General features: G+C 35.2%; 1 protein-coding gene across 1 annotated transcript in view; it reads right to left on the reverse strand.

Moving 5' to 3' along the window:
* LOC131947232 (acid-sensing ion channel 1C-like) overlaps window positions 1–26,784 on the reverse strand; it is a 53,332-nt gene that overhangs the window by 21,924 nt on the left and 4,624 nt on the right. Inside the window, exons 3-17 of the mRNA XM_059308379.1 lie at window positions 26,542–26,783; window positions 25,301–25,415; window positions 24,852–24,949; window positions 24,202–24,243; window positions 24,024–24,114; window positions 23,478–23,569; window positions 22,717–22,797; window positions 22,253–22,344; window positions 2,439–2,602; window positions 2,102–2,188; window positions 1,852–1,978; window positions 1,472–1,541; window positions 1,201–1,258; window positions 788–870; window positions 177–252 (exon numbers count right to left, since the gene is read on the reverse strand). Of these exons, the coding sequence (XP_059164362.1) occupies window positions 177–252; window positions 788–870; window positions 1,201–1,258; window positions 1,472–1,541; window positions 1,852–1,978; window positions 2,102–2,188; window positions 2,439–2,602; window positions 22,253–22,344; window positions 22,717–22,797; window positions 23,478–23,569; window positions 24,024–24,114; window positions 24,202–24,243; window positions 24,852–24,949; window positions 25,301–25,415; window positions 26,542–26,783 (1,518 nt within the window). The remainder of the gene's footprint in view (window positions 1–176; window positions 253–787; window positions 871–1,200; window positions 1,259–1,471; window positions 1,542–1,851; window positions 1,979–2,101; window positions 2,189–2,438; window positions 2,603–22,252; window positions 22,345–22,716; window positions 22,798–23,477; window positions 23,570–24,023; window positions 24,115–24,201; window positions 24,244–24,851; window positions 24,950–25,300; window positions 25,416–26,541; window position 26,784) is intronic.

Below are 26,784 nucleotides of genomic sequence, written 5' to 3' on the forward strand. Positions count from 1 at the left end.
GGGTACCACAATATAGAAATACGATTCAACATATTTTAAACATACTTTATTTTTTATAGAATGGGGAACCACATGAAAACAGCGACTTTTGTTGTGATAGATTTGTATATGATTTGGGACACATTAAAATAAGAAAAAGAAATGAGCTAATTGAAAAATAGGAAATCCATAATTACCTCATAATCCGGATTTTCCGTAAGCAGTTCATAATTTAGGTCTTGATAAAATATATTCAATTTCACGAAATCTTGTCTGAAAGAAAATACATAATTATATATTTATTATTAATAATATTAATAACAAATTATATATAACATTTTTAAAATCAATAACAATAATATTAGTATTCATAGATACATGTTTTTAAAAACCGATTATTGTTATTTAAATTCATAAATGAAAGAAAAAAACCTAAAGAAAGTTCCCAAAATGAAAACGAAATAACATTTTGATTCCGGTGGGTTTTTTTTTATCAAACATGGCAAAACTAAATTAAAAACAGGTCTAAAAAACCAAACCAATGGCGATTTAGATATAGATTTTAAAATGTTGAACAATTAAAGAAAACACTCAAAGATGGTATTAACTTAGTAATATTTATTTGTTTGGATACTGTGGTTAATTTAACCAACATGAATGTGTGGTGTTTAAAACGATGTACTTTGAGCAAGTGAATAAAACATATAGTTGTTATGTGTAGCTAACGGAAAGTACCGCAACATAAACAGGTAAATACAACATACACTTGATATTTAAATGTATTGATTGAAAGGAATTAAAAAATTACGTTAATTGTTTGGGCACTTGTTTGTTGAGTAATGACAGACTCATGTTTGGGTTCGATTTGCAGATTGAGACAGCAAAGATTTGCTGAAAATACGAAAACAATATGCGATTATTCTTAACTTCAAACAATTATATTTATAAAAGTATAGGTACCAGTGTTTCTTCCAGACTTTTTTCTCCGGGGGGCACTTGAAATTTTTTGGGGGGCAGTAGACTTTCTTTGGGGGGGGCGGACACTTAAAAGTATATATTTTCTATATAAATTTCATTTCGTTCGGGGAGGGGGGGGGGGCGGTAGACTTTCTTCGGGGGTGACGGAGCCCCCCCCCCTCCCCCCCCCCCCCGAGGAGATGCCTGGAAGAAACTCAGGTACTTTTTTTTAGCTTAAGATTAAAAAAAAATATAACCACTTACAGCTAAATCTACACTTGGCCATTCGGTTGAAGACAAGTCCTTTTCAAACACTGTTTCTCTAATTCAAGGAACACAGCAAAGTGAAGTATGTATGCACAAAATAACACATTTTTTATTATATTGATTTTGCCTTTGAAAATATAATTACTTGTACGTTGTAATCAAGGAATAGTAAGTTTAACAATATTAATTTAATAAGATGTTTTTTTCAAAGATAGTAAAAGTATTAAAATGAAACACGTAGCACTTTATTAGAAAACACATAGCCTACTTGCAAGGATTGCTGCAGTCACATTGAATCGTTTCTGGGTTAAAAGTCACTTTCGTAAGGCATTTCAGTTCTGCGTGGAAATGAAAGCTGTTTGAACTTAACTGAATATATTTATCGTTAAAAACTAATAATAATAATAATAATAATAATAATAACAAAAGACATTAGTGTATCCTTCATCATAAAAATACATTTAATAAACTATGCATTCAAACACATTTAATGGAAACTTTAAAATAATAACATGGCTAGCTGTTTTGTTCATGTGTTAGCAAAAACTAACAAATGCATACAGATTATGAGAATATTTAGGAAAGATATAACAGACATTATCTAAGCCAAACGTCAAAACACTTCATCTCAATCTATGTTATACTTACGTGTGGCATTCTCACAACTGGTTAAATTTTCTGCGTTGCCCATAATTTTATTGATTTCTTGTTTCGATTCATCAAGACACTGGCACACTTTTCGAATGTAATTTTGTTCACAGATACCCTGACACGTCTGAAAAATTAAAACACACAACGTCAACACTCTACAATATACTGTTCTCTTTACGTAAGTACACTATTCTTTATGAGATAACGTATTGCTACGGTAATGTCAGGTACTGTTTTATCAGCTTACGTTTCTCGTGTAACTCCTGTTGTATTTCTGACTGTAGTCATCTACCGTACACTTGCCCCAAGGTGACGACAGCCGCTCTACATTGATCTATTGACACAAGAAAAATATAAACATGTATAACATATACTTAAGCACACTTAAACACTATTCCAACAAGCTAGTTTGAGGGTTATCTGATGTAACAGTTACCTGCTAATAATGCCGATATATGTGTTGGTGCTATTCTAACAAGCTATTTTGACGGCTTTCTGATGTAACAGTTACCTGCTTAATGCCGATATATGTGTTGGTGCTATTCTAACAAGCTATTTTGATAGTTTTCTGATGTAACAGTTACCTGCTTAATGCCGATATATGTATTGGTGCCTGGCATGACACTCAGCCCCTCCTCGTCTGGAAACGGCACGGTACCTTGCTCGTGGATGACGACCCTGACCCCCTTGTTGTGAGTGATGCCGGGTAGGTACTCGTCTGTCTCTATGAAAAGGGTTAGCTCTAGACCTGCACGGTACAAGAACGTTTATAGTAAGAGGGTGGGTTAGCTCTAGACCTGTACGGTACAATAAAGTTTATAGTAAGAGGGTGGGTTAGCTCTAGACCTGTGCGGTACAAGAAAGTTTATAGTAAGAGGGTGGGTTAGCTCTAGACCTGTGCGGTACACGAAAGTTCATAGTAAGGACGGGACTTTGAATAAAGTTAGCTTTTGACAATTATTCTTATTTCAACTTATTTATCAGCTACACACGGTATCATTGATATTTTCAAAATGAAATAAACTTTACTACATTAAACAATACTTTGATCTATGTATACTATTCTACATAACACGAGTACAAATTAGTCTACTATAATTCTGATACTGCATCTAATTAGTCAACAGTTTTAATAGTTACATACTTATTTCATGTTAAGACAAGTATCAGAAAATTAATTATTATTTGTCTTTATATAAATACATATCGAATATTAATGCATTAAATACATACCACCAGATGGTCCACTTTTCCGTACAAAAAATTTGTCGTACTGTAGTGTGTAGCAGTTCCCGTAAGACTCAGAGAACACATGGGTAAAATTACTTGTTTAGAAAGAAAGTGTGTTTTTGTTGACAACGTGTAACTACTCAATACTGTTTTAATTCAATGAAAATATTACTACAAATCTGAAAATGTGTAGTATGGGGTGGTATGGTCAGATGACGTTGAGTGCGCGTCCCTTTATCCGAAAGTCTTAAGTTCGAGTCAATTTGACTAACGTTATGGGAAGTAGAGGCAACTGAGCTTAGAACTCATTACAGTCCTTTCATACGATGAAACAGTTGAACTCAAATACATGTGCCTTTATGCCCTCATATCCGAATTGGGTGAACGCTACAATTCTAGTAGATATCATAAAGCGTGAACATTGTAAAAAGAGTACTCTGGTCAGTCTTTGTAATTATTTATTATTTTATATTATTCACCGTTTATTGTTTCTAATGACGTATTCAAACAATTGAATGTTAAGTAAATAAACTGTACTTACTCTGGTAGACATTTTTTCCCTGCAAATGAACATTGTAAAACCATGTCGTTCACCTGGTGTCCTATCACCTTACGTGTTGCTCTAAAATTCAACAGAAGCGGGGTAAAACTATGATAAGTTGGGGTGCTGTTTTATAGAATTACTTACTATAGGGCATTTTATAAGTACAAAACACAGATGAATAATTTGTGTTTTACTAAATTTATTGGTTGCTTATACAACGCGTCTATAACAAAACTGGTTAACACAACGTGTCTATGACTAAACTATGACTAAACTAGTATCTTACGCATCACATCTTTTACTAAACTGGTAGCTTACACAACCCCTCTGAAGCTAAACTGGCTGCTTACAACCCGTCTACTACTGCCTGTGACCCAACAGGTAGCTTACACAACCCATCTGAAGCTAAACTGGTTGATTATAACCCGTCTACTACTGCCTGTGACCCAACAGGTAGCTTACACAACCCATCTGAAGCTAAACTGGTTGATTATAACCCGTCTACTACTGCCTGTGACCCAACAGGTAGCTTATACAACCCATCTGAAGCTAAACTGGTTGCTTATAGCCCGTCTACTACTACACTTTTGACCTACACTTCAGATCTGTGACCCAACTAAACCCCACTTACGCTGGCTGGTCCAGAAAAAATTCTTTAAACAGTTTGTCTACAGCATCAAAGACCGACTCCTGTCCTTCAGACTCCCATGTTTCCGTGAAATCCTGGAACAGGAAAGTATATGCATACGGTTACACCCGGGTCTTTTGTTACATCGTGGCATATTTTTTACATCCAGGTATATTGTTACACCCCGGTATTTTGTTACACCACCGTATATTGTTACACGACGGTATATTGTTACATCCGGGTATATTGCTACGCTACGGTATATTGTTTCACCCTTTTTATTGTCAAACCAAATAACATGTTACACCACGGTATATTGTTACATCCGGGTATATTGTTAAGCTACTGTATATTGTTTCACCCTTTTTATTGTTACACCAAATAACACGTTACATCATGTATACCGATACACACCGGTATATTGCTACACCCTGGAATAAGGTTCAAATTCAGTAACCGTTAAACCCCCTGTATACCGTTACACTTCCTTAAGGTATCAACTTACACTTGTTGTTTAGTTACATAGACTTTTGTTTTCTCATCCCAAGACCAAATATAACTTAAAAGTAAGTATCCACATTTCTGTGCTTTGAATTGCAATAATTACTTCATATGCATTTACCAGTAATCGAACTTCCACTTAATGAATTCCAAAGTTATCTGGTAAATGAATTGTCGTATTACTGTTTAACATGTACAACTATAACTAGGCATATAAGATGTTAATACAGCATTAATCTCTTACTTCGTCATAGACCTCCTCTTCAATGTCATATTTTGATTTAGGTATATCATGGAGAATCTCATCCAAGCAATAGCCTACGTCTTCATCATCTTCGCTGGGAATAAATAATAATGAAGATACAGAAGAGTTTGAAGGAATCGACAAACAAAATGTACTTACAATTGTTGTCTTTATACTGAACATGTGAAATACAGCAACATGGGTCTTCTCTAAACTCTTTACACCTACCGCCCGTTTGTCAAAATATGATGTTATTTTTACTTTTTTTCACCAAGGGGATATATAGGCATATATATATATATATATATATATATATATATATATATATATATATATATATATATATATATATATATATATATATATGTATATATATATATATATATATATATATATATATATATATATATATATATATATATATATATATCTATATATATAAAGCAAAGTGGTCAAGTGCCCGATAGGGCACTTCCCGGCGCCGCAGGCGCGTCAAATTTGGCACGATGGTGCCTTCGGGCGATAGAACACGAGGGCCGGTGACGGTTGGCCGAAAAATATACGGAGAGGGGGTCAAAACTGACCACGACTGACCGGCGCCTTAAATGGGCTATATTACGAAAAAAAATTTCCTCCGACGACCCCCCCCTTGATATTTCCTGAGGTGGTAGGAGAATGCCTTGGGGTGTCACAAAAAACTCGGCATATCTAGGAAAAATCGGGAAATGGGTCAAAACTGACCAGTCGTATTTCCTTATATAATCTTTGTATTTTATGGGAAAAACAGAGGGTCATTTCAACGCAGGCTTTAGGGTACTTAAACTCAGTATATCTGGCTAATTTTTTGCATGCTCCTAGGTCAATGGCTTGACCTTTAGGGAAAACTGTCGGTTACACTCAAAGCCCTCGACGAGGGCTAAAAAGTGACCGCGAGTGAAATTCTCTTTATATGAGCTCTATTACGAAAAAAAAAATTCCTCCGACGACCCCCCTTGAAATATTGTGAGGTGGTAGGTGAACACATTGGGGTGTCACAAAAAACTCGGCATATCTGGGAAAACTTCGTAAAGCGGTCAAAACTGACCAGTTGTATTTCCCTATATAATCTTTGTATTTTATGGGAAAAACAGAGGGTCATTTCAACGCAGACTTTAGGGTACTTAAGCTCAGTATATCTGGCTAATTTTTTGCATGCTCCTAGGTCAATGGCTTGACCTTTAGGGAAAACTGTCGGTTACACTCAAAGCCCTCGACGAGGGCTAAAAAGTGACCGCGAGTGAAATTCTCTTTATATGAGCTTTATTACGAAAAAAATTTTCCTCCAACGACCCCCCTTGATATTTTGTGAGGTGGTAGAAGAACACCTAGGTGTGTCACAAAAAACTCGGCATATCTGGGAAAACTTCGTAAAGCGGTCAAAACTGACCAGTTGTATTTCCCTATATAATCTTTGTATTTTATGGGAAAAACAGAGGGTCATTTCAACGCAGACTTTAGGGTACTTAAGCTCAGTATATCTGGCTAATTTTTTGCATGCTCCTAGGTCAATGGCTTGACCTTTAGGGAAAACTGTCGGTTACACTCAAAGCCCTCGACGAGGGCTAAAAAGTGACCGCGAGTGAAATTCTCTTTATATGAGCTTTATTACGAAAAAAATTTTCCTCCAACGACCCCCCTTGATATTTTGTGAGGTGGTAGAAGAACACCTAGGGGTGTCACAAAAAACTCGGCATATCTGGGAAAACTTCGTAAAGCGGTCAAAACTGACCAGTTGTATTTCCCTATATAATCTTTGTATTTTATGGGGAAAACAGAGGGTCATTTCAACGCAGACTTTAGGGTACTTAAACTCAGTATATCTGGCTAATTCTTTGCATGCTCCTAGGTCAATGGCTTGACCTTTAGGGAAAACTGTCGGTTACACTCAAAGCCCTCGACGAGGGCTAAAAAGTGACCGCGAGTGAAATTCTCTTTATATGAGCTCTATTACGAAAAAAATTTTCCTCCAACGACCCCCCTTGATATTTTGTGAGGTGGTAGAAGAACACCTAGGGGTGTCACAAAAAACTCGGCATATCTGGGAAAACTTTGTAAAGCGGTCAAAACTGACCAGTTGTATTTCCCTATATAATCTTTGTATTTTATGGGAAAAACAGAGGGTCATTTCAACGCAGACTTTAGGGTACTTAAGCTCAGTATATCTGGCTAATTTTTTGCATACACTACTATAGATGACTAGGCCGTATGGAAAAACTGTTGGTCAGACTTAAAGCCCTCGACGAGGGCTAAAAGATGATCTTGAGTGAAATTCTCCTTATATGAGATATATATATATATAAATAAATTGACGAACGATCCCCTTAATAGTATGTGACGTCGTAGACCGACCCTGGAGGCTAACAAAAAAAAACTTTAATCCCTTCGGAAACAGCCATTATAGTTGTTAAATATGTTCATATACCGTAATTTCTTATCTAAGCATAGCAACTGTTTGTAAAAAAAAAACAAAGACATACGTCATACGTTCAGTTTTGAAGGGAGGTAACGTTTTTTAAATTATTATTTTTCAAATAATTGTATACTATTTTAAACAGAAACAGAAAATGACGAAGTATAGCATTTGTTTTAGTACAAAATTAAGTTGTTAATTTAGTTACGTATCCCAATTAAATAAATAAATAAATTTCAAAAGGCAATGTAATAACAACTATGAGATTTACTGTTCATGGAAGCTGTGTAGTTCTAATTCCATTTTACTTATACATTGCGTACTTTCCGATATTTCTCTGAGAACGGTATATGACAAACTAAAACATTTTTTTTCTAAAGTTAGCATTACTGTTTAAATTAAAGCACTCAACACCAAATCCATCGCTAAATAATTAAGTATTCAAATTCTCAAATGTTATTTAAAAACCTAAGCGAAGCTAGGCAGTATGCCTAGTATATATATATATATATATATATATATATATATATATATATATATATATATATATATATATATATATATATATATTTATATATATATATATATATGTGTGTGTGTGTGTGTGTGTTTTTACAAAATATACGCTTACATTTAACAGCTGTATAATACTGGTTGTTATAGGTGTATGAAGTTAATTACCCTTCTTGTATATTGCAACTTTCAACTTTATTTTTTATCTCTTGAGGGTCCATAACTCTCACAAGTTCTTGAACTTCTGCCGACGCCTCTTCTAGCTGGAGATAAACGTTCAACAAAAGTAAACATCCATATTTTTATTAAATACATTTGTTTTCAATTCGTTTCGAATATTACAACAGTTGCAACGTGTTGCTTAGTTAATTACTGAGCTATACCACATCACATATGTCGGCAATCAAGCCTGGCTAATCCTGCCGTCAGGTTCACGTGTGATGTAATTAAAAGATCAAGGATTACGTACCTTGGATAGTCGCAGCATGTTGACGTTACAGATGGTTACAGCTGGAAAGGGGAGGGTACTGAAGTTCAGGTTTATTTTGGACGTTTTGTTGTAGTCCAAGAATTTTGTGAGCAGGCTGGAATACAGTGATAATAATAACAAAAAGTGATACTCATAACATTACCTCTTGGAAGTAAGTTAATAAACTTTAAGGAAAACAAATGTGTTAATTTTCATTAACGTATTTTAAAATACTTTATATCGCAATCAACATGTTTTAGCAACTACCTATGTTTTCCTTCACCTGGGTTCCATGTATAGTTCGGCAGACCTATCCCAACTGTATTAGATATTTACTAAAGATATCTATAGCTAGGATAACCCAAACGGTGTTGATGAATGGTGTAATCGTAGATTGTGTAACCAATATTGGAAATGAAAATATGGGCTAGCTCAGTTTAGCCTCCAGAATTATCTTCAAACTTACATTATAAAATCATAAGAAAATAAGTGCAGTTATAGTTGTATTGTTAGCAGAAATGAATAAGATACACGATAAATATATCCTTTAGCCTTTATTATGGTTGTTGTGGCACCACAGCTGTGTTGAGTGTGTCAGGAACTTAGTTTCACACGGCGGCGCCCAGCCATTTTCATGACTTACCACAGACGGATGTATCCAGCTAAGTGTGTCGCATTAGTCACCAACGCGTGACCATTAACCCAGCGATGCCGTATAGTATTAGCATGAGTTGTTTGATTTTGAAGTTTTCTCTCCTATCGTAAAAACAACTCACCTGTATAAATGATAAACCATAGCTCCCAAGGCCGCCAGGAATAAAATTGTCCAAACAATTTTAACAAAACACGTTTTTGATCGGACGATGTACGGCACTCCATTCAACGACGCAATGTCTGCAAACTTGGCGATTATGTAAGAAAGGCCTTCAACTTTTATTTTGGGTTTCTGATTTTGTGTTTTCGTTCGTGGAAAAGCGTTTCGATTGGTTAGTTCCATTTCATCATTCTGTAATTTCAAACAATTTTTTTCTCCAGTTAAAATTTAAAGACATAAACTTTAATAAAAACATTCTTATTTTTGTAAATGCTGAAAGAAATGAATCGTTTAAATAAAATCCACATCCTTATTTCAAGCTGTACTTACATTGTTGATTTTTGTACTAGCCCCATCGTCAAGATATGGATCAGAGTATCGCGAATGGATATTCCTTGTGTATCCAGCAGAGTAAGGGCGCCGTTGGTCCTCAATGCCGTTGTTTTCATATCCAACCAGATAGGGGCGTATTTTGCTTTCCATGGCGTTGTGTACATGAACTGGTCTTTTCTGTGTATGTTATATGCTATGGCTCGGTACAGATTGCTCTAGTTTAAAATTTATGTAAATTAGCACCTAAACACATCATAACTTAAGATCGTATTAGACACAAAACGTGACGCAGTTTCCAGAGACAAATAAGCTTGTAAACAATTAAAGGGGTTCTTGTTTTTAATGTTATTCGTGCAATGTACGCGTCATCAAACATTGATTTGTTTACAACTCACCCGTGAAGTAGTACTTACAAGTAAATATCATACCGCTATGTAACTGAAACAGTAACCTTAACCAAACACGTATACATTGACACAAATTATAATTTTTAAAAATACTAACGATTAGAACGATTAAAAAAAATATTTTTTGGCTTTATTTACAATTTGAATACTCCATGACGTGCATTACGAAATGACGTTTCCCAAGCATTGTGTGTGACGTTGAGTAGACACATTTTTTTAAAATGCAGGTGGTATACAAATCCAGAAAGAAACAAACAACCATAGTAAGTGCCCCCATTACGCCCCCCCCCCCCTCACTCACACACATATGTCGCACAATCAATGCCACCACCCTTTCATGGCGAGCTGATTATATCACGATTTCCTGTCTACAGTATAAGTGTATACGTGTTGACCGCATTAGCCCACACTACACACGTACAGTGGGTGACATTTACACTTAAATAAGCCTTATTAAAGGTACTTGACTTTACAACTGATTGAATTAGTAAATAAAAGAAAATATGCCATTGAGAGACTACCAAACATAGATGGTAGATAATTAATCAAGATATCAATTAATAGTGCAACAACAGTACATATTAGGGCCTTGTTTTCCGCCGTGAAGTTTGCGATAATTACATATTAAGATTGGTTTTCTATATTTTAATGTACGCAGAGGGGTCGGCGTGGTCGAGTCGGTAAAGCTCATGGTTGCTAAATTGAAATCGGGCAGATGAGGCTCGTTAGTTGGGACTCTTCTAGGAAAGACAACTAAAATATCAAACAACTGCTGTCTTGTAGTTTGTTCTTGGTTAGTCAAAGGCTATGCAAGCAAATCCAAAAAGAAAAGCTGGCTGAAATAGGAGTCAATGGGGATCCCTTCCAACACTAAAAAAACATTAAGTACGAATACGAAGAACAATGCAAGCAGGCCCAATACTATTGAAACGATATATGAGTATGTATTTTTTAAACTCCTTAAAATGTATCACTTGTCAGAATGTTACCACTCAGATTATAGTGATGAGTCATCCATAAATGACGACACACTTTTTGGTCGTCCCCCCCCCCCTCCCTTCCCCTCCCTCCCCATCGTCACTCATAGTCACAAACAGCCAGATAACGTCCGGCCTCAGTCTAGCGCTTACATTGCAACATTTTGTTTTTTAAACATCGATTTCCTTTCAAAATATGTATTGATTTCGGTCATCACTGATCATATTAATCCATTTCTCTTACGATATACAAAAGCAGTATTTGAAAAACGCATAAATATCAGCTAAAGTTCAGTTGCTTGTTAAAATCAAAAGTGTGTCGTCACATTTTGTGACACACCTACCCCTTCGTCCTTTCACACATTGTTACAAAATTAATTATCCCCCTTCCCCATACGCGACGTCATGTATTTACACACACCCCCCCCCAACTTGCTTAAAGTAACTACTAGTTAGGGATGACGTGGCCTAGTGGTAGCGCGCTAGATTGCAACCCGAGTTTCTATCCAGTTATAAGTCAAAGAAAGCCTCTGAGTCCACCCAGCTCTAATGGGTACCTGATTCAAGTTAGCGAAAGTAAAAGACGCTGAGCATAATGCAGACCAGATTATTCCTTCATATGTCGAGGTCATGAAAAATGTGAACTCTACTTCATCTGCCAAATGGATCGCTAAGTCTAAAGAAAAATATTTACTAGTTAGTAAGTGGGTGGTTATCAGCAGTACATATTTAGAATCTTACATTTTATTTAGATCACAGTTCGCACTGTGAGTATACACTAACACAAAGTTATAAACAAAATTACCTTTCACCACAAAAGCACAGTTCGGTTTAACAGAGCATGATAACTTAACTCTCAAATCCTGGATGACTTAACTGAAGCACGAGTCATTCTACTGCACAGACGGACTGGCGAAGGGCGCTTATCGATTAAAAAAAACAGTTCACCCCGCGCTTCGCTTCAGCGGCTTTGTACCGCTAACAGGTTAAAAATAACGAGATTTAGCCTACATTTTCCAATTTGGCAAATCGGACATAATGATAAATTGTATTGTATAGTAGACTATGGCTAATTATAGAGTGGGTTAATTTTTATTCTGGCGCTTGATTTTGGAGCCAGAAAAATAAGAGCAATTGCCTGGCCTAAGAAAACTCTGATTAAATACGAAAGACGTAACACGTCAATGTAGGTCCGCCCAGTGTAATGTGTGCGTATAAGTTAATGGAATTGTTTAACACAAACAAAGCAAAGTGAGTTTAATTATGCAGTTGTTATCGATTGAATAAATAGAGTAAATGATCGTACGCTAGAACCGGCTGGTTGTGGTTGTTGTATTTTTATTGTGTGGGGTGTATGTATACACGGGCTGGGTAGGCGAGATAATTCCATTGCGAATCTAAATTGCAGAAATGGATAAACAGTGACAACAGATAATCTAGTTTAAATTGTGTTTTTATATGACTCCGGGTTTTTTATCTAGTATATGCAGAGGCGTCGTGAGGTGGGGCGGGGGGGGGGGGGTGGTCACACCAAAACAACACAAAAATGCAAAATATATAGAATAATTATATATTTAGCCAGCTTAACGAATGGCTAATTAGAGTCAAAAAGAATTTAAGTACAAATTGACGATCTCAACAACGTGGGGGGGGGGGGGGGGGGGTTGACGTAAACATGAAAACTAAACATAAAACAATGGTACATCCACTGCATTAACAACCGACTCTAGATAAACATCGTTAGTATTAATTGTCATCACTTTAAAGATATTACCAGGGGGGGAAGGTGACACCAGCTGTAAATTTATAGATGGAGTAATATAACGTGCGCACTCATATATATATATATATATATATATATATATATATATATATATATATATATATATATATAAATATATATATATATATATATATATATATATATATATATATATATAGCTTACAATTTTGTGTGGTTGTGGGGGGATGACACCATGAGGTGACACCTGACCTAGCGACGCCACTGTGTATACGGTCTAGGTTTGAGTAAATAAAATGTGCATTGTTTAAGAAGGCCTACAGACAATAGTTCTGGCTTTTGGCTAAGGCGAAAAATAAAGTACTAATACATGAGATCGGCCAAGTGTACAAACAATTCAAAATGTTTCTGACACAAATAGTGTATGATTGAAAAAAAACAGTATGGTATAAAAATACTTTAAATATAATTTTTACGTTACAACAAGGTCAAGATACAAAACATTCTGGGTACATTAAGACATTGGTAAAAAAAAAAACCTGCTTGTAAACATTGTAAACTGTGCAAAACTTATAATTTTTACACTTTATGAAATACGCTTAATGTAACTTAACTTACTTCTACAAAATATTCATACCACACACTCTCACAGCTCAACGTGTCTTGCGATAAAGATTCATGCTACAGAACGTCAATGGTGCTTTACCTGTCCTGTGCTAGTGATTCAGTATACAACACATTCAAACGTTGTGTTGAATCCAGAATTTTTATTTGAATGTGTCTGAAATAGCTTTATTGCTTCGCATTGTTAAGTAGACGATAAAAATCTGAGATAAGTAATGCGTGCAGAACTGCCATTACAAAATGTAAGGGAGGCGATAACACAAACAGACGCTGCAAACTAAAAATAATTCTTGTAATAAAACAAACATAAAAAGATAAAGCTTTATAGTAATGAGTCTTTAAATGCATTGAAAATAAGAAAATAAATTAATATCTTTTTTTAAAGATTTTTTCGCAAAAATATGTATAAGATCTCATGAGCCACCAAAGTTTGTATGAAAGTAATTTTTTTTTCTAATTTTCAATGCATTTAAAAGCTTGTTGCTATAAAGGCATATATAAACTTTTAAAAAAAAATTGCTACTTTTTAGTAATTCCTAATTTATGCAGTCGACGCGACTAAAAATATTTGTTTTGCAACACTATCAGTAGCTTGTGACATCTAGAAGACGATTAGCCGCCCTTGAAAGCAGCCGTCCGTGACCACACATTACAGACAACAGCAAGCTGATAAAAAGAAGGGAAGTTATTAGTAGGTTACCTCCCATTGGTTTCACATCGTTTCATAAAACAAATATACAAAAAACTTTATAGCAACAAGCTTTAAATGCACTGAGAATAAGAAAATAAAATTAATCTGGTGGGGTTTAGGTCAGGGGTCGGCAACCTGCGGCTCGCGAGCCGCATGCGGCTCTTTTGATATCCAGTTGCGGCTCTTCAGCTCCATGCACAAATATTAATAATTATTTTATTTTATTTTCAAAAAACATAAAAAATGTGTCTGCAACACTCGGTAATAAAAGGTATAACAATAGATATAAACAAAATACATTCACTATTATATTAGAATATTTAGTTACTCCCTATCTCAGTGTACTTCCCATTACATTGTCCATTCCGAATTGAAATATTCAACTTCACAAAGAAACTAAACCAGCTAAGTGTAAAACTGAAAGGAAAATCTAGCCTATGTCTTGCTTGAAAAGATGGCTTGTTTCGAGAATTTTTTTTATTTTTTTTTGTTGAATTCATGATGAGCGGTAAATTACGAAAAATCTGAAAAAATATCCTTATGAAAACAACGCTTCTATTTAATCACTTCAGCATTAATATAAACACAATGAAGGTTGTTTTCACTGAGAGATTTGAGCTGTTCAAAACAAATGCAAGTACTCTGTCTTACATAGTAGATCCTCTCAACACAAATTTAAATGAGAGTATCTCATATATATATATATATATATATATATATATATATATATATATATATATATATATATATATATATATATACATATATATATATATATATATATAGTAAGCCATCTGTTTAGGATTATATATATACTAAACAAATACACAATAGACATGAAAATGTTAGTGGCTCTTTAAAAACCGGGTAATGTTGTAAATTGTAACTTTTGGCTCTTTCGTCTCAAAAGGTTGCCGACCCCTGGTTTAGGTGGATGATGGGAGGGTCGTGTGTGATCGAGTAATAAGGCAGGGGGTGGGGGTGGTGGAGGGGTTGGTGCAGAAACCAGCAATGTTGCACACACTAATATCAGCACGGTGTTTGATTGCTAGCCCAGTCAAGGGCTGATACTGATGTAGTGACATTTATGTCGTTGACCAAAGTTTTTTTCTGTTATACAACACAATTCTTACTCTCATTTGACATACTACAGTACAGTTCATGCTGATCTATCGTTTCTTATTTCATCGTTGATGACCTGGGAGGGTCAAACCTGAGTAGAGCCAGATGCTGCCCATGTATCAGGGCTTCATCTAATCATAGCTGAGGAGCCCAAGGGAGAGAAGTTACCTCTACAACGTGGCATTAGCTGGGTTTAAAAGCCCAAGGGAGAGAAGTTACCTCTACAACGTGGCATTAGCTGGGTTTAAAAGCCCAAGGGAGAGAAGTTACCTCTACAACGTGGCATTAGCTGGGATGCTAGAGCTGCTAGAGGAAGACCCGGTTGGTGCTTCATAAAGTCTGGCACAACCCCGCCCACCCTGTTTTTTTTGGGTAACTTATAGACGGATTTTACGTATTTGTTATGGTTTTCTTAATATTAAATTACAAAATTACAAAATAGACTTAAAAAACTCGTTATCAAGTTGTAACCATGATTTTGAGAGTCAATTATGGACGACCGTTGTATCATTGTTATGGCCTTTTTAAAATATAAAATAACTGTAACGTACAGAAAACGAATTACAAAATAAACTTCAAAAGCACGTTTTCAATTTTTTTATTTTTTTTTATCGAGGAAATATATATTTAGCACCATATAAAAGTGAACTTGAATGTTTATAACAGCAAATATAGGCAGATGTCATACCATGTTATTCTCGAGTGTAGTAAAGTTTTAAAAAATGCAACAACGTTAAAAACACTGCATAAAACAAAAGTAACAAAACATTTTAATACTACAATAAAGTTGTGAATATATAAAAATGCATGTAATTTAGACGGACTGTTGTGTTTTGTACTAGTTCAATGGATAATTATAGACATCGTTAAAAAAAGCTTGACAATATAAAAAGTACACTTTTACTCTGAACATTACAGCCAGTTTGGACATTATTTAGAAATAACTCTTCCCCTGAACATTACAAAGCTTGTACTTTATGAAGTATCTACATGGTCTGGCTGAGCACATCTACCTGTACACAAGAACACCAAGAGCCGGGTGATCAAATGGACGACTTCAAAGATGCCGAGCACAGAAAGGCCGATCCACAGCCCGATGGTGCCACCAATATCAGACATTAACTGCGAGAGCTGGAGCAAAATATACATTCTTAGTAGAACTATTGGGAAACACACATTACATTTTAGTGTACAATAAGTAATTTAGAAAACCCATTATATGGTGTTGCTTTGTAACGTGTGTGTGTGTGTATGTGTGTGTGCGTGTGTGTGTATGTATGTGTTTTAACTATCTTCAAAATAATTAATTTACGATTCACTTATGAATTGTAGGCTTTACACTTCAGCAAATTAAAACCTTGAAAGTAGGGTTTATTAAATACCTCATAATCGGGGTTTTCTGTTAAGAGTTCGTAATTCAGGTCTTGATAAAATATATTCACTTTCAGGAATTCTTGTCTGAAATAAATTATACAGTAAATATTTTTATTATAACTACAATATCTTGTAAAATTATAATTATAATAAAAAATAAAGATTCCACATTAGAACTAGCGACCCATTAAGTAGATGAAGTAGAGTTCACATGTTTCTTGACCTCGCCATATGAAGGGATGGTGTGGTCAGCACTTTGCCAAACTTTTAGTTACCCATCAGAGCTTGTTGGACTTAAATTTTCGACTGACTGGAACCCGGATTCGAACTCAAGGCTTAGTGGTTCGCAGTCTAATGTTCTACCGCTAGGCCACTCCTTGCACAATAATTTTAATAAATAATATTGACACTAATTTATACAGACAAAAATAGTTGTTTCTTAAATAACCGTATATCAATTGAATTTTCTTAATGAAAATATGTATCGATCTATATTTAAATTAACTTACGGTAATTCTTCGGAATCGCTTTTATCTTTCAAAGGCTTGCACATGTTTTCATTAGATTTGCAGATCGAAATAGCAAATATTTGCTGGAAATAATTTTAAGAATATAACATTTATAGAACGTGTGTATATTTTATTTTTTGTCATTTGTATACATTTTTATTATCATAACACCCTAAAAATACAGTTTCACTGAGTAAAATACTTACAGCTAAACCCACACTTGGCCATGTGGTTGAAGACATACCTTTTTCAAAAACCGTCTCTCTAGCGTACAGAAAAGATCACATTGATATATATATATATATATATATATATATATAGGCCTATATATGTAACTAGGGTAAGTTAAGACAATAGTTGCCTTGCTGCTTTAGGGGTGGGGACAGCGCGACCACCCTCGGGATTTTATCGAATCACCTGTACCCATTAGTCAACTCGTGCGTGGCCAGAGTGGCCGCACATGCTGTGGCCCTACGCCCATAAACCAAAAAGACGGTCGTTACTCTGGGGCTGATATCATTATACTGGACAGGTCATTAAAATGACATACAAAAGCATGCTCGCGAACTACAATAACGGCATACAGTTTACGACATTATAAACTTTCTGAAACTGACCAGGGCTTGACGATATGGTGCGGGGCCGTGAAAAGCATCAACAGGTAATTCACGGGGAAGGCGGACTGGCACTTCGACAGCTAGGACATGACTTGTCGACCTTCGGGGATATTCTAAGATTCTATGGGCAGCCAATAAATACGGACCCAACGAAACCTGACAGGACAGTATGACCAGAAAGCACATGAGAGACGGTAGATTAGACTTTGGTTCTGGTCCGAAGTTATAAATCCAGACCAGGTTAGAAGGAACCAGAACGGACGTGTTTTCTGTGAACTGACTTAGGGACTTTGGAGGTCTGTTGGGTTTTTAGTTTTTAGTTTTTCTGTTCTGTTACTACCACAATAAAGAGATCGGGCCTACCATCCTATAGAGGACATCAGTGTTTCTTCTTAGGTTATACATATATATATACATGTATATATATATATATATATATATATATATATATATATATATATATATATATATATATATATAAATATACATATATATATATATATATGTATGTATGTATGTATGTATGTATGTATATATATATAATATATATATATATATATATATATATGTAAAGAGACTCGTCTAATATGTAAAACACAAATGGTTTCTGAGTCTCTGTGGCGGACAGCGGGTGGACGGACCCTTGACAATAGATGAATAGAGTAGAAAACTCACTTGATCGCTATAGTGTAATACACTTGAAGTATTTATTATCTAAATTAATGGTTTAAAATAATATGAGGTTATGTAAAACAAGTTTCATTTTCCAAACGTATAATTTTAATAAAGATCATGGGGAAAACACAAAATCAAAGAATATGTATCATTCTTCAACACAATTTTAGAAGTGTGCAAATGACTTCAATTTGTTTCTTAAATTCCACATCCTTCCCTTGATTGATTACAAAGTTGTTTTTTTTCTTTTTACTTCTCTTTAAGAAAGAACATTACATCATGGGAAAAAAATAATTTTTATTAATTTGTTTTGGTGTTGTAAAAAAAAATAATCACATAATTTGCGTGGAATGATAAAGTGCCATATGGTAGGTAAAATGCTGATATTTTAAAATACTGCTTTTTATTTATTTTATACACTGAACGTACTGTTTACTAATTATTATTTTTAATCAATAACAGTTTAGAAGCCACTCCTACATGTCCTCTATGTTTATTTCTATCTTTCCGTTTGCGGACAAGCTTGGAGTATTACAGTCGTTCACTAAATTGAATCAGACGGCACCCCGGCAGGGATCGATTTGATGCCCTGGGATATCCTGTGAGCGCTATGGTGCTAATGTTTGTTTCAACAAATGCGATTGGCTGTTAATAAAAAGTGTTACTATAGTCGTACTCTAAATCGAATCCAGGGCTTTCTCTGGCCTTCAGACAGGAAGCGATTTAGCGCCTCGGGCCTCCCGTGGGCACTATGGCGCCTAAGTTCGTTTTAAACAATGCGGTAGACTATGAATAAGAAGGGTTAATTTAGTCCTTAACTAAATCGAAACAGCGCATCGTCTGGCTCTCCTACAGTGTATTATTTGGCGCCCCGGGCATTCCCGTGAGTGCTATGGCGCCAACCACCGAGTTGAAATGTTCGATATCTTATGGATAAGATAGGGTATTTCAGTCGTTTACTAAGTTGAATCAGGTGGTTCCACCAGTGACCCGGCAGCCTGCGGTTTAGCGCCCCGGGCTATACTGCGAGCAATATGCTTTTCTCTTTACATTTAACTTTGTGTTTATGTTCTGCGTTATTGGTGCTTATAGGTTTGCGTTTGTGTTTATCTTTGTGTTTGTGTTGGCGCTTGCGTTTGTGTTTGCGTTTGTGGTGGTGTTTGTGTTGGCGTTTGTGTTTATATTATGTTTATGTTTGCGTTGCGTTTGGGTTTATGTTTCCGTTTGGGTTTGTGTTGAGTTGCGTTTACATTTGCGTTTACTCTTGTATTTGCTTTTCTGCTACTTTTGTGATTGTGTTTCTTTTTTTTTCGTCTTTGTATGGGTTTGCGTTTTTGTTATAATTGCGTTTTTGTGTGCTTATGTTTTGTTTTTCCATGGTTGTGGTTATGGTTATTTAGAAAAGTAATATATTTCCTAAACTCGGGCAAAGCAGGGTATATGCTGCTAAAAAAACAAAGAAGTCATGGTAATTTACAAATAGGTTTTTCTCAGAGGCCTTTGTATGGCTGGGCCGGGACGGCTAGTATATTATAAACTACACTTACTTGCATGGATTGCTACAGTCACATGGTATCTTCTCAAGGTTAAAGGTCACCGTTGAAAGGCATCTTTGTTCTACACATACATGGATATTTATTTTGTGATAGAACACAGAATGTTTACACATAATATAACTAAATAGCCACACTCATTCGTGAAATATGGTTCAAGTATAACATTGTTATATTATGTTGGCAATGATGTGATTTTTATGCTAGCTTTAATCAATATATTAAAAGTGTAACATCAATTTTAATATTTTTATGTGCACAGATTATAGACCTTTGTAAACGTTATTGATACAAACGTATACAATAAATGCTCCTTTATAATTTGTGTTCATGTAATTGACTTTTGAAAAAAAAAAAGTAAAAGCCGCTTTGAGTATATTTACGAAATTAATTCATGTAAAAATTGTGTTGTACTTACGTGTATCGTTGTCGCAACTGGTTAAATTGTTCACATTTCCAAGAATCGCATTGATTTCCTGGTCTCGCTCATCAATACAAAGGCACTTATTACGAATGTAGTTTTGTACACAAATACTCTGACAAGTCTGAAAAAATTATTGTTTAAACTATAACTACACCATAACAAACTGGATAAAATACTTTTTTTTAAAAATAAATATTCTATGTATAGTGATATAGTGTAAAGTATATCGTGTGAATAAAGCTTACGTTTCTGGTGTAGACCCTGTTGTACTTCTTCCTGTAGTCATCAACTGTACACTTTCCCCAGGGGGACGACAGTCGCTGGACATTCACCTATTCACACAACGCAAAGCCTAATTACAAATGTATTCGACATTTTTTTTATCCCGACAAAAGGTTTGAATTATAAATGTAATAGAAAGTGGAATTAATAAAAATATCTCAACTTTATTTTTTTTTACATTTTTCACGATGATTGTTGTTCACTAATCCCACGAAACACTTGTGTAAGGGAATGGTGGGATGTTAACTTAATTGGACACGATAGGACTGAACAGATATAGTACAATACTGATCGCATTTACAACCTAATCATGTGTTTCCTTTTGTATCCTTGTTATTCATAAAAACTGCTTGAAATAATAAAACATGTTTGATCCCGATATACTAATTAACTGTGAAATGAACTTAAATAAGTAAGTTAACAGGCAAAAATTATGTTGTTGATTTTTGTGTGTGTGTAGGTATTAAAATAATAATAATGATTTCTGGAGATTATTATTCTAAAAAGCTATTTTGATAGTTTTCTGTTGTAACAGTTACCTGCTTAATGCCGATATATGTGTTGGTGCTATTCTCACAAACTATTTTGATAGTTTTCTGATGTAACAGTTAACTGCTTAATGCCGATATATGTGTTGGTGCTATTCTAAAAAGCTATTTTGATAGTTTTCTGATGTAACAGTTAACTGCTTAATGCCGATATATGTATTGGTGCTATTCTAACAAATTATGTTGATAGTTTTCTGATGTAACATTTACCTGTGCCGATATTGGTGCTATTCTAACAAGCTATTTTGATAGTTTTCTGATGTAACAGTTACCTCTTAATACCTATATATGTATTGGTGCTATTTTAACAAGCTATTTTTATAGTTGCCTGATGTACCAGTTACCTGTGCCCATATTGGAACTATACTAAGAAACTATTTTGATAGTTTTCCGATGTAATAGTTACCTGCTTAATGCCGATATATGTGTTGGTGCTATTCTAACAAGCTATTTTTATAGTTGCCTGATGTACCAGTTACCTGTGCCCATATTGGAACTATTCTAAGAAACTATTTTGATAGTTATCTGATGTAACATTTACCTGCTTAATTCCGATATATGTGTTGGTCCCTGGCATGACACTCAGCCCCTCCTCGTCTGGAAACGGCACCGTACCTTGCTCGTGGATGACGACCCTGACCCCCTTGTTGTGTGTGATGCCTGGTAGGTACTCGTTTGTCTCTATGAAAAGGGTTAGCTCTAGACCTGCACGGTACAAGAAAGTTCATACTGTGGGACATATATCCAGTGTATATGATGAGGTGTCTATAATTAAAACATAATAGAATTTAAATATAAAATAATAGATATGATCTAGCATTATTTTTTATTTTATTCGTACATGCTAATCAGTAATCTTGAAAGTCTTATACACGTTTTTTTTTTAAATATATTATAATATCAGTTTAAGTTTTACATGTAAGTAACAAAATGGATGTTCAAAATTGTTTAATCATGATGAATCTTATGTCTTTTCATCATAAAATACAACTATTTTGTTTATTGTTCGACCGGTAATAAAAAATGAAAGCACATTGTTCTTTTTTTAAGAGCGATTAACTGATCAGCGAGTGTAATTAGAAAAAAAAACAATGTTATATTTTAAACTGCTAACAACATAACTACTTACCACCAGAGGGTCCACTTTTACGCACAATAAATTTGTCGTACTGTAGTGTGTAGCAGTTCCCATAGTTCTCAGAGAACACATGGGTAAAGTTGCTGGTTTAAAAATAAGTACATGATGTTAATAAGTGACATTTCATTATAAAGTAGTTTTAATTCAAATATGATTTGTCTTTTTGCCATGACTAGTTGAATAATTATATCATGATAATTATGTTAATTATAAATTTGTTTAACTTGCCAGGATTTGTTATGGGGTCATCCATAAATGATGTCACGCTTTTTTGGGACGATTTTTACCTCCCACTTCCCTCCGTCACACACCGTCACAAAATTACGGACCCCCCCCCCTCCCCCTACGAGTTTGACGTCATTTATGGACGACCCCCTATTACAATGCACTCTTATTTACAATTTTTGTCCAACAAAACTTGTGATTTCTAGTTACAGTACGTAAACATAACTTACTCAGGAAAACATCGCTTCCCAGCGAAAGAGCATTGTAAAACCATGTCGTTAACCTGGTGCCCTATCTCCTTTCGTGTATCTCTGTATCATCAACGTAGGAAATATTATTGTTATTTATTTCTTAAGATTTTATAAATTGTTCATTTAGCAAACAGATTTTGAATTTATTTTTTTAAATTACATTTATTGTTCTTATTAATAATAATCAAACACATTTGTATTTATAGTTTATGGACAGTAAAATGGAAAAATAAGAATAGTTATTACTAACGAAATATGATTTCTTAACGTACATATTTACCAGTGTGAAACAATATTCGAAAGGAATTTATTACATTATATTATACGGGTCATGCAGTGGCGTAGGCAGGGGGGGGTTAGGGGGGGTCATAACCCCCCCCCCCCATAGACCCGTCGGTATATATAAAAAGTATGAGGGGGGGGGTGCAAATCGAAAGTTTGAGGGGGGGGGGGGGGGTGCAAATCGAAAGTTTGAGGGGGGGGGGGTGCAAATCGAAAGTTTGAGGGGGGGGGGGGGTTCAAATCGAAAGTTTGTCCCCGGGTAAAAATTGGAACCCCCCCCCCCTTGAGACGATCCTGGATACGCCACTGGGGTCATGTATTGATTTTGTCTAATATCCAACTAGATATAGTAATGTATTGTTCATCTCGCAATTAAGGATTTGTACTCCACTATGAATAAAAAAAATCTTATCCTATAGGCCTGGCTTGTATGAATGCATGTATTGAATCAAACTTACGCTGATAGATTCAAGTAATATTCTTTGAAAATTTTGTCTAAAGCATCAAAGACGGACTCCTGTCCAGTAGACTCCCATGTATCCGGGTAATCCTTGATCATAATAATTTATTCAGTTAATACACAGTACTATATTAGCTTTACATTGAAAACCTATTTGTAAATTCATTCTTGTTTTTTTTTTTAAAACGTTAAAGTAACATACATTATTAGTTAGTAACATGTTTGTTTTTAAATATTCAATGCTTTTTGGTAACATTAAAATTTATTCTATCCGAAGTCGAAAATCGACGACATTTTTAAATATGATATGAAAAAACAGCTTGTGTGCTTTAGAAAAGGGCGGATATTTTCATTGCTCCTCATTATTAATTTTATTATACTGCATGTATGAACAAATTGAAAAAAAAAACAATTTAACAATTGTATGTAGGCTACATTTAAAAAAATAGCTTTAAAGCATTACATCTGGCCTTCTGTACGCTTTAGGTAAACATAAACATTGTATACATACTTGGCTAGATCATGATATGTATGTAATTCTTACATTGTCTATAGCATTATCTTCATCATAGTCGTACATCGACATGATAATACTTTTGAGAATTCTATCCAAACAAACTCCAATGTCTTCATCCCTAAAAAAATAAATGTTACATATATGTACAATACATGTTTATACTTGGCATATACGAAGTCATTAGTATATGTGATGTTATTAGCACGGTTCTTCAAGAAACACATCAACATCATCATCATATTTCCACCTTTGATAGGAGAATATAATAGATGAGGTATAGTTAATCTGTTTCAATGACCTCGGCAAACAAGGGGATAGAGTGGTCAGCACAATACCCAACAGTCTTTATTTATATATTATGAGTTAGGTACCTATTAGAGCTGGGTGAACTCAGGAACGTTATACTGGGTTAATTCCGGATTCGATCTGAAGACTATCGGGCTAACGCTCTACCGCTAGGCCACGCCACCCACACTCAACTTATCGTCTGAATGTGCTTTATGAAATTGTTTCAATCTGCATTCCCTCCCTCCCTTGAAAGTTGAAGTTTTTTCTGTCACATCAGCCAGACAAACAGGCGCGCATACATCTACACATAAAAATGGTCATTATTACAACGTCCACGTCACAACACATCCCTTTTAAAAAAAGTGTCACCTATTAACTGGCTAGTTATTCAAGTCAAACTATATCCTCCCGTTGACTATATTTTAAAAGCTTAATTTTTCTACAGCTTTGTTGCAGTATAAGGGATTGATACAACATATAATTTAAGCATTAAATACACATTGTTAGAAATGTGTATCTTCAGTTAATGTGTTTGCAGACAGAACACACATACGTTAAGCTACTTACTCTCCTTCAACCGTGCAATCGTCAACTTTCTGTTTAATAGCTTCCGGGTTCATTTTGGCTACAAGGTCTTGAATATTGTCAATTGATGAATTTTCTAACTGGTGAAATAAACATGAATTGGTGTAAAAGCGTATTTTTGTTTTTGTTGTAAAACATGAATGTATGTAAACACAAGCATATACATTAATAAAATATGATTGGTTTTAAACACAAGATTTTATTTCGACTAGTGAAATATAGATACGTGTATAGTAACTTTTTCTTTAAAATTAAATAAAAACGGAGTAAATTGCTTAATTAGACAGAATTCTATATTAATTTTTCGTTCTTTTTTTATCAACACGGAAGATAGGTCGCTGAAAGTGGAAAGTTTTGTTTTTTTATGTTAATATATTGTTTTCCAGACATTTTCACACCGCGTTGTAATTGAAAGATCAAGCAACACGTACCTTAGATTTCCGCAGAACGTTGACGTTGCAGATAGTCACGGCTGGGAAAGGGAGGGTACTGAAGTTCAGGCTCACCTTGGACGTTTTGTTGTAGTCAAAGAATTTTGTCAAGAGGCTGAAATGAAATAGTAGTAGGCCTACACATATTGATTACCACTTGTCTATTGCTATTTGTGAAGAGGGTGTAAAACAATGGTAGTACACAAGGTTTTTATACACGGTATTTTACAAGGGTATTATACAAGGGTCTTTTACAAATTGGTTGTCACTTGTATAATCGTAAAGTGCCGACTAGGATTTAAAGAATGAATCGCTTCCGTTCACTGTAACACTATGTTACTAAAAATGTCTTTGTTGCTTACCTGAGTCTACCTATGAAATAATACTTAAAGTCTACATTGTTATTTTATTAACAATGCCTGTTTCCATCCATCTTAATGTCAACATCATAAATACGTCAACACAATTGCATTAACTCACCTCCAAAAAGGTACAATAAAAAGTTAAACATTTCTCTTGTATAATGTAATCACCACTCAACAACCCACCTGTATAAGTGGTATATCATAGCTCTCACTCACCTGTATAAGTGGTATATCATAGCTCCCACTCACCTGTATAAGTGGTATATCATAGCTCCCACTCACCTGTATAAGTGGTATATCATAGCTCCCACCCACCTGTATAAGTGGTATATCATAGCTCCCACCCACCTGTATAAGTGGTATATCATAGCTCCCACTCACCTGTATAAGTGGTATATCATAGCTCCCACTCACCTGTATAAGTGGTATATCATAGCTCCCACTCACCTGTATAAGTGGTATATCATAGCTCCCACCCACCTGTATAAGTGGTATATCATAGCTCCCACTCACCTGTATAAGTGGTATATCATAGCTCCCACCCACCTGTATAAGTGGTATATCATAGCTCCCACTCACCTGTATAAGTGGTATATCATAGCTCCCACTCACCTGTATAAGTGGTATATCATAGCTCCCACTCACCTGTATAAGTGGTATATCATAGCTCCCACCCACCTGTATAAGTGGTATATCATAGCTCCCACTCACCTGTATAAGTGGTATATCATAGCTCCCACTCACCTGTATAAGTGGTATATCATAGCTCCCACTCACCTGTATAAGTGGTATATCATAGCTCCCACCCACCTGTATAAGTGGTATATCATAGCTCCCACTCACCTGTATAAGTGGTATATCATAGCTCCCACTCACCTGTATAAGTGGTATATCATAGCTCCAACGGCTGCCAGAAATAAAATGGTCCACACAATTTTGACGAAACACGTTCTGGATCGGACGATGTACGGCATCCCATTGAGGGATGTGATGTCCGCGAACTTTTCAACGATGTACGCCAAACCTTCCGCCGTCTCCTTCCTTTTCTTCCTTGGTCGTTTTGCTGGGGATTCTGTTCGTGGACCAGACCTCTGATTAGTTTGTTCCACATCATGTCCC

This window comes from Physella acuta, unplaced genomic scaffold (genome assembly GCF_028476545.2).
Source record: "Physella acuta isolate Inbredline_101_S28 unplaced genomic scaffold, ASM2847654v3 ptg000590l, whole genome shotgun sequence".
Classification (NCBI taxonomy): Eukaryota; Metazoa; Mollusca; class Gastropoda; family Physidae; genus Physella; species Physella acuta.